This window comes from Mercenaria mercenaria, chromosome 7, assembly GCF_021730395.1.
Source record: "Mercenaria mercenaria strain notata chromosome 7, MADL_Memer_1, whole genome shotgun sequence".
NCBI lineage: Eukaryota > Metazoa > Mollusca > Bivalvia > Venerida > Veneridae > Mercenaria > Mercenaria mercenaria.
The window spans coordinates 62107907-62116908 of record NC_069367.1 but is presented as its reverse complement, the minus strand read 5'-3'; the positions used below and the strand labels follow the sequence as shown (position 1 = coordinate 62116908).

Genomic DNA, 9002 nt, shown 5'->3' with positions numbered 1-9002 from the left:
TTAAAAAGCAATATGGAATTTTAGAACAAGTAACTCTAGGTACTCTCTGCCAGTACTGGTTACTTTTAGTTCAATGTCTCCCCAGAGTAGATTGGTATGGTCCTGACGCCCACGCAGACCAAAAAAGACACCATTGTTTATCCATACTGTATGAAGGAGACTCTCTGGTGTAGCTGTAACATAAACATATTTTTGAGACTGATTAAAATAACATTAGAATTCTTTAAAATCATGCATATGCTATGAATGACATTTTATTACATTTTTTTGCAGTGAATAACTAAAAATAAAACTTGATATACATTTAATTTTTCATAAATAAATGTATCATGTATTATTTGGTCAAAATCATTGAATATACATAAATATTGTGAAGAAGATTGGTTTGCTTAAAATGTTTCACTCAAGAATTCTAATTCTTTTAGCGGAGAGCTAAATCAATCATGAAAACATTGCGTCTAGTCTATGATCACTCACTGAAAAATATTTTTAAACAAATGTCCTCTATATAATACCAATCGTAAAATAAGTTGATACTATAATTTAAATTTTAAAACAGTCCAGCCTCTATTCACTGAAATGACATATTGTTACTTAAAAATATTGTTTACATACCACTTCCAAGAATGTTCTGCTTATGTAGCATTTCTATCTCCTCGGCGGTTAATGGATCAGCACGGAGTTTTTTGTTTCCCTTCCCCTGTGATTTAAGACTCTTTCTCTTCGACTCTAGGACACGATTAGAATGACTAAAACCCTCGTCTCTTTTGATGCTGAACTTGACCTTGTTCTCTTTCAAATGTCTGTCAAGGCTATTCTGAATCGCACTTATTGTGTCGGGCTCATACTCCGAGCCGTCACGTTTACGTACAGCTGAAAAAAAGCATGAATGATAAGTGTATAAAAGAATATTTCCATGTTTCCGTGTAGGATAAAATCGTTTTTTATCTTTATTATAAAATGTGGTTCTCACAAGTAGAATTCTTTTATGTTTTAACAAGGTGTATGACACATCTAACAGCCATTTCATCCAACAGCCAACGCAATAGCATACTCTGTATTAGTCTAAATAACGAGACATCGGTTAGACCAACCAGTCAAAAAATATAACGATATTCAGTACAATTATTTGGACTAACCCTGTATCAATCATAAAAAGAAATGGATGGTCCAATTCATCTGGCATGGTCGCACCAGAGGTGTAGTGCTACAAATGCTCTTTATATTTTTGTAGGTAAACTATAATTATATGAGCCGCGCTATGAGAAAACCAACATAGTGCGTTTGCGACCAGCATGGATCCAGACCAGCCTGCGCTGATCCATGCTGTTCGCTAACGATTTGTCCAATTGCAGTAGGTTTTGAAAGCGAACAGCATGGATCCTGAACAGACTGCGCGAATGCACAGGCTAGTCTGGATCGATGCTTGTCGCAAACGCACTATGTTCATAATGTTGGTTTTCTCATGGCGCAGCTCATATATATTCTTCTATATTTTCACAGATTAAGTTAAATATTTTACTGTAAAACAGTGAAATGATTCTGAATTCAAAACAAAAACCTACCCAAGTAGAATCTTGCCAACAAACTGTCAAGTTCTTCCATCGGGATGGTCTCCACAGGCCTAAGTTCTCCAACACTTTGAGCCCAGTCGCTAAATATTTTCAAATCACTTCTTGTTTTGTATGATGTGTTTTTAGTTTTATTTTCTCCAATAAAAGTGTCCGTGTCACCATCTTCAACAGTCGCAAAACGCTGTTTGTTTACATCTGTCATTTGCACATCGCCACCGACGAGCTCGATTTCACGCTTACTTTCTAAAATGTCCAAGGCTTCCTGTTCTGCTAATGATTCTAGATCTAAAAGATCATCTGCTAACATCCGTAGAACTTCCTCGCCCTTACTTATCCCATCCATTTTCACGTTTTGTTCTTTTTTTTTTACTATCTTTTCAGTCGTCTGCTTTTGATATCAGTCGTGATAATTAAAGTTTGTGAAAAAAAAACGATTTAGGTTAGAGACCGCTAAATCATTAGGGCCGGTCATAGATGCACATCGAGAGCCAAAATTTCATGCGTTCATTGAAAATTTTCCAACCATTGTTGATAGTTTGATTTACAAAACGGCGGCGTTTAAAAATCCAACGGAAGTGACTTCTCCGTATTGGCTTTCTTTTTTGAACCAATCAGAATGCTTGAATTCCATATTGGCCCTGCTTTCTCGTGTTGGCCCTACTTTTCTCGTATTGGCCCAGTTATGCTTTGTATTAGCTCTACCTGTTCCATATCATGTGCGCAATTGATCTAATAAAGTGCGTAATATTGTAAAGTTGAATAATAATATAAACTAAAGTAAAATAAATATAGAATAAAAAGGTTATTTAACATTGTACTGTTCAATACGAGATATATTTGGACACGTACCCAGCTGGGAAAACCCTACAGGATTCGCTGGGTACTCGTCCAAATATATTTCCGTATTGTATAGAACAATGTTAAATAACCTGTTATTATTCAACTTTACAATATTACACACTGTATTAGATCAATTGCAGACATCATATGAAACAGTCAGAGCTAATACAAAACATAACTGAGCCAATATGAGAAAAACAGGGCCAATACGAGAAAAACAGGGCCAATACGAAATTCAAGCATTTTGACTGGTTCAAAAGAGAGGGCTAATACGGAGAAGTCACTTCCGTTAGATTTTCAAACGACGCCATTTTGTTTTACATCTAGAGTTACAGATTACATTTTTTTCACATTTTGACCAAAAAAAAACAACACCAAACATATAACATATTCATGAAGTAATCCAAGTATGACTAAGCGGGATGTAAGTTTTCGTAGATTACAACGATACTTTCGCTTATTCATTATTGTGTAAAAAGTGTTTCCTTTCAGAAATTCTGGTGGCAGTTGTCAAGGAAAATAATGAGAAAATATGGAATCTCAGATTAATTAAAAGGATGAGACTTATCCTTAACAGATTTTTTGATAGTGTGGAATATTTTGTGCAATGACAAATAGCGATTCAAATGCTGGAAAGTGGATGAATAAATTGGCGAATAAGAGTGTCAGTTGTGAACTGCAAACAATTTCGGATAAGAATAAAACGAGGCATGGGAGTGTATAATATGTGCTTGGTTGGTTGTATTACATGTATCTTGATCAATTGTGTGTATAATTTTGTGTCTCGTTGCCTGCAGCCTAAAAAAATGACTTTTAAAGCAGTTTTATCTCAGTTCAAATGATAGATAACTCGCCTAAGAAAATAAATAGGAATTCAAAAAATAAGATAAATTCTAGTTACTCTTGATTATGTCACATCAAAAATATCTCTCAAAATTATTCACACGTACCTACATACAACTCATTCTGTTTTACGGGCTAAAATGATTATGATTTCTAAAATAAGTCTTAACAACTTGTCAAGAATTTTCACCTGAAAGCGCATAGCTTCCATAAGGTAACTCACAGTGTTCTTATACTGTTACCGCCAACAGTCGAAAGTTGAACAATAATATTATCATTAATCAAGCGATTTCATATTGGCCTAGTTATTTGTCCTCGGGCAGTCGTATTGGCCCTCGGCCTACGGGCTCGGGCCAATACGACAACCCTTGGACAAAAAAAAAACAACAACAAGGCCAATAGATTAATAACATTGTAATATTATTGAATAATAACTTGAACTGGTATTAAGATAAGCGATATAGATCCATAGCAGATTTCGTGGCAAAAACAAGGAAAATCCTTTTGAACATGAAATCCGAGAGACAACTGGTTGGTAAACCACAATTTGTAATTCATACAACTTTTTATTTACTTTTAAAGTTTAATTAATTGCATATATTAGATGCTCTTCGGCTAACTTAAAGTGTTTTTCCCATTTTCTTCAATTTCTTTTCTCGATGTCAAATAGTAAGAAATGCACTCATTTCAATGTCACATATATTGTATTTATTCAAAGGTTAGGAGATGATTAGTTAGATAGATTTATTTCGGTAAGGAGTGCACATACATGGACAATTAAAAACAACATGTATAGTAATTACAACATAATAACATAATGCATACATGAAATTAAAAATAGCCATGACAGGCACACCGTCACCAAGGATTACACAAAAAAGAGAAAACTCTTATTTCCATTGTGGTCCTTTGTGTTGGTGGCATGACATAGAGAGGCATAACAGAGTTTACAGAATTATGTGACTAGATGGAAATTGAAGTATGTGACTAGATGGAAATTACACAGCTATATCAAATAAAGAATTATGTGACTAGATGGAAATTGCACAACTATATCAAAAAGTAAAATGCAAGCTTAAATTAAAATGTACATACATCGAAGGCCATAAGAATAGTTATTAAAACACATTAAATAGTTATTAAAACACATTAAAGTAATTATGCTAAACTGTCTAGTAAATAATTCTTTACTAACGTTTTAAAAACAGGTAATTTCCCAGTCTGTGCTATACTAGCAGGCAACTTATTCCATAGGGAAATACCAGAAAATAAAAAGGACTTTAACCCAAAACCTTTGACCTTTGGAACAGCAAAAGCACCTTTGTGACTTAACCTTGTCCTATATGAATGAACAGTATCCTGTGGGATAAAATTGTCTCCCATGTAGTCCGGGGCTAACCCATTTTTTATCTTAAAAACATGACACAGGATAATCTGGTCTACACGTTTGTTGACTGGTAACCAGTTGAGCGATTTAAAGTGCTCTGGGCCAATGTGCGACCTAGCATCAAGGTCAAGAACAAACCTAATTAACTTATTCTGTGTGGTTTGGAGCTTGGATTTAAGTAACTGAGTCAGACTATGGTACCAAGTTCGGATGCCAAAATTGTGTTCCATGTATAATATGCCTTTTTCCCACCAAGGCTTGTAAAGAAACATTTCCCTTTGTCTATTTTATATTTGAGTTATTTCATATTATTTCTTTCAAGTAGTTTTGTATACATGGTTTATAATTAACTGTGCACCAGGATGTTGATTTCCTAAAGGATAATGTAGATGTACGCTTCGGTTTAACACAAGGGCATAAAATTTGTTAACATGCAACATTGTGGAACGTCGTGTAAATGCAGTCGAATTATTAGAATGTTCATATTTATACAATATGTTAATGAAATGGAATATTAACGTCATAAAAGAAAACATCCTTATTTTGTAGAGTTGACATTTATTTAAATAACCATGTTGTTAATACATTTTTACGCATATAATCAACAAACATTTTGTACAACACAAATTTCTAAAATGACAAATACATATAATGGCAAAAAACAGCAAGTTGAAAGGACATCACAGCTGCTATAAATATACATTATTAAAAAATGTAATTTTAATAATTATAATTCATTCTTATGTGTAACTGATTTATTGTCTTTTTTCTTATGCGTTAATATGAATTTATACTGCAGATATAGTCCGTTTTGTTCGACCTGGCGGGGCGGAGTTAATCTCTGACTTATGCAAATAATGACAATCTCAAAAAACGAGCAAAATAGGTTGAACAATATAACTGTTTAATTCTGTAATCTTCAGTAACCAACGACTAAAATTCAACGCTACATTGGTTACAGGTACTACATAACCTGCACAATAATGTAGTGGACCTTCGCGAAACCACGACCCGCCAGGTCAAATAAAATGCACTATATTTATGAAGAAATTTTGTGCTTTCTTTCTTTTCTTTTTTTTTTTACTATATATCAAGTAATACAGCAGAAAATTATTTTTTAAAGAACGTTTTATGTTATCATTGTGTATAGTCGAATTAGTTTAAAGATAAAGGAATACATACAAATCTAAACCTAAATCTAATCGTCGGGACATAATTCTCTAACTTTAGTAGTTTTTATATGTTTTTTTTTGAGGAAGAAATGATAATAATATCCAATAATGTCCCAACTGTCATTTTTCTGACATCTCTAAATGCGGTACTTAAATGGGAATTAAATGTGTTTGCCATCAAATCATAAGCATGTAGATTTCTTACTATTTGCTAAACTATTTCACTATTTATAATTATGTGTAGCGTTACTGACTTTTAAAAAGAGAAAAAAGGATAACGCACAAATTTACAAGTTATGAAAACGTTGAGCGTATCTAAAATACTTCGCTCTTTTCCATATTTGCTTTTAATGTAATTTAAAAATAAAAACGATATAATAACATCATTTTTCACATTGTGTTTTTACTAGGATCAGTACATTTTTTATATAGAAGATATATACAGTATTTAGTGTTCCGAGTAACTGAAAAGTGGTCCTCGAAGATACTCGAAATCCCAATAAAATCGTTAAAAGATAATTACATTGTATATATTCATCTGGGAGTAACTCGAAGAAACATTTGTTGAATGCAAATGTCTCGGCAACAAAAGAAATCAATAGAGGTGTGTAATCCGCTAATTTCATTTGATCTCGAGTCACTCCAAGGATTTTCTTCGAGCGACTTCACATAAATCCTCGAAGTCAAATAGTGAAATTCATTGAAAGAAAATGACTGACTCGAGAAACTTCGAGTCGCGGCCTTGGTACTCGTTTTGGTCATCATCCGAGGATCGAGTAGAATGGGTTTTCCGCTTGAGCTGATCTGTATGTACACAAAACCTCTAATGCCGTACTTACACCCCCATCCCACTCCCCGCTTTCTTTCTCGCTGTCGAATAGGTCATACCCGTTTGACTCATTCTTATCTTTTGAATAAAGAAGATCAACCCGAATGTGTACCATGTCAAACACAGCTAACTATTAAACATATTCTAATCGACTTTGTGGACTTTGCTACAGAGCGCGGTACATATTATGACGTTCAATCTTTGAAAGAGTTATTTGAAAACGTTTCAGTCGGAAATATTTTATCGTTTTTAAAGCAGATAGGAATATATAAAAAAAATCTAACATTTCATATTTTTGTTTACATCTTGCAATATTATTATGCTTGCACTTGTTATTTTAACACACACGTTATACATTTTTACGTAACTGTTTTTAGATATGCTTTACATTTTTACATGGATGTTTTTAGATATGTTTTACATTACTCATAGTGTTCTTTACATTTTTACATGGATGTTTTGGGTATGCTTTACATTTTTACATCAATGTTTATGCTTTACAGTTGGCGTTTGCAATATGACTTCTTCTCGGCGATATATGACCATTTTGTGCCGATTCGCCGTAAAACCCAACTCACTCACTCACTCACTAAAACTTAGTTCTGCTGTTTGTTATTTCTTAAATCAAACAAGTCGGTGAAAGAGGTTAAATGCATACGAGTCAAACCGATTGTGCCACGACATTTCTTAAATTCACTTACATTGCATTTCTAATGACCTTAAGGATGTTAAACTGATACATTCATTATTTGGTGAGCATAATTAAAAGAAAAAGTTATTTTAGATTATCTATAAAGTTCTTCTCTTCAACCAGTATAATACGAATGAACTTTTTTTTCAAACAATCATTTTGAAAAGAAATATGAGAACATTCATAGAAAAAAATAAGTTACATTAACTTCAACGTTTTAGAATTTACTGATTTTGTATAGTACAGTACAACCTCTCAAGAGCGGTCCTCTCCTGAGCAAAACCTCTCTATAACGACATCATAAAAAATTCCCTAAGCTAAAATACACCATCATATTTACTCCTCCAGAACAACAACCTCTACATGAGAGTCAATATTTTTATCTCCCAAAGCGTGTTGCTCTACATAGGTTGCACTGTATATACTTGCCAAGCGAAGTAGCAACAAAGGTACGATATCAGTGAGAAGGACATTCCAATAAAATCAACAATATTTTAAACTGTTGTTTAGTATATTTACTTGTACATAACTACTTCATTGGTCAAGTCATAGATGATAATTATTTATTCCACTGGCACCAGAACAGAAAGAAAATGCAACTGTACATGCTATACCCTACCCCTAGGAATACTATAAGAACCATGGTCATAAACCGGAAAATACACTAACCCGTTTCAATCGCGCATGTCTAACCTAAAACGTTTGGTATATGTGTACTAAGGATATTGAACAAGTGGTAATTTATCTTCCATTGTGTACCGGTCACATTTCTTCAGTATTTCTTATCTTAGAGAAACAATGCGTAGTTTATAGTTTCATCAACGTTACAGAAAATAAATTTGATGAAGTTCCGGTCTAGATTTCAAAGCTATTCTGATTGGTTGATATTAAAATGTAGGTCAGTCGTCGATTAACTACACGTGATGACTAAAATGTGCATATGTATCATAAACGTGCATGACTTCAAATTCAGAATCATTTCTAAGATGAATTTCATTCATCATTTTGAGTTTTATTGTATAACTGCGAAAATTTTGCATTCTATTTTTGTATGTTTACATTTCGCCTAACATGTGCACACTGCTGTGACCTCTAGAGCGGATCTTCATTAGGAAGTTAACGCACGATTTTTTTTCTGAACGGTGACGAAAGCGTAAAATATGTGAAGTATCTCTGCAATATGAAATATTGAGACAATATTACTGGTGCACGATGGAAGATAAATTACCGCTTGTTCAATATGCTTGGTACCCATTCATCGAACTGCACATTTTAGGTCAGAAATGTACGCTTGAAACGGGTTAGTGCATTTTCCCGTTCATGACCATTTTTCTTATGGTATACCTAGGGATAGGGTATAACATGTACAGTTGCATGTTCTTTCTGTTCTGGTGCCAGTGGTTTATTCTTTGTAAGATCAAAATTTTGTTCAATGACCAGGTCAAAGTGATCCATTATTTTTACAAGTTTAACAAGTTTATTTTAGTACATAAGGAATGATATTTGAGGTCGGAAGCGTCCTGGAAACAAACGAGAATTATTTGACATGCGTATTTTTCTTTCAAAAAGAATCTTCCTTAAATAAAAGACTGATAGAAGTGGTTTCAATATTAAGTACGTACCTGACAAATACTTGCCGTCACTTTTTTCGTCCATTTTTTATCAG

The 9002-nt window shown here is 33.5% G+C and overlaps 1 protein-coding gene across 1 annotated transcript; it reads right to left on the bottom strand.

The window, feature by feature from the left end:
• LOC128558312 (uncharacterized) lies at positions 1 to 1917 on the bottom strand. Its single transcript, XM_053547238.1, has 3 exons — positions 1566 to 1917; positions 616 to 948; positions 1 to 173 (listed from the first exon to the last, which is right to left on the bottom strand). Exons 1-3 carry the CDS (start codon positions 1915 to 1917, stop codon positions 1 to 3), a joined length of 858 nt encoding a protein of 285 aa, XP_053403213.1.
• Positions 1918 to 9002: the final 7085 nt, after the last annotated feature.

Bases quoted from the DNA above. Each gene is read 5' to 3' on its own strand.
- LOC128558312 (XM_053547238.1), bottom strand. From the start codon at position 1,917: ATGGATGGGATAAGTAAGGGCGAGGAAGTTCTACGGATGTTAGCAGAT. The intron at 949-1,565 runs GTAGGTTTTTGT...TTTATAATAAAG, and splicing joins GTTGGCAAGATTCTACTTGG to ATAAAAAACGATTTTATCCT. The intron at 174-615 runs GTATGTAAACAA...TTTATGTTACAG, and splicing joins GCAGAACATTCTTGGAAGTG to CTACACCAGAGAGTCTCCTT.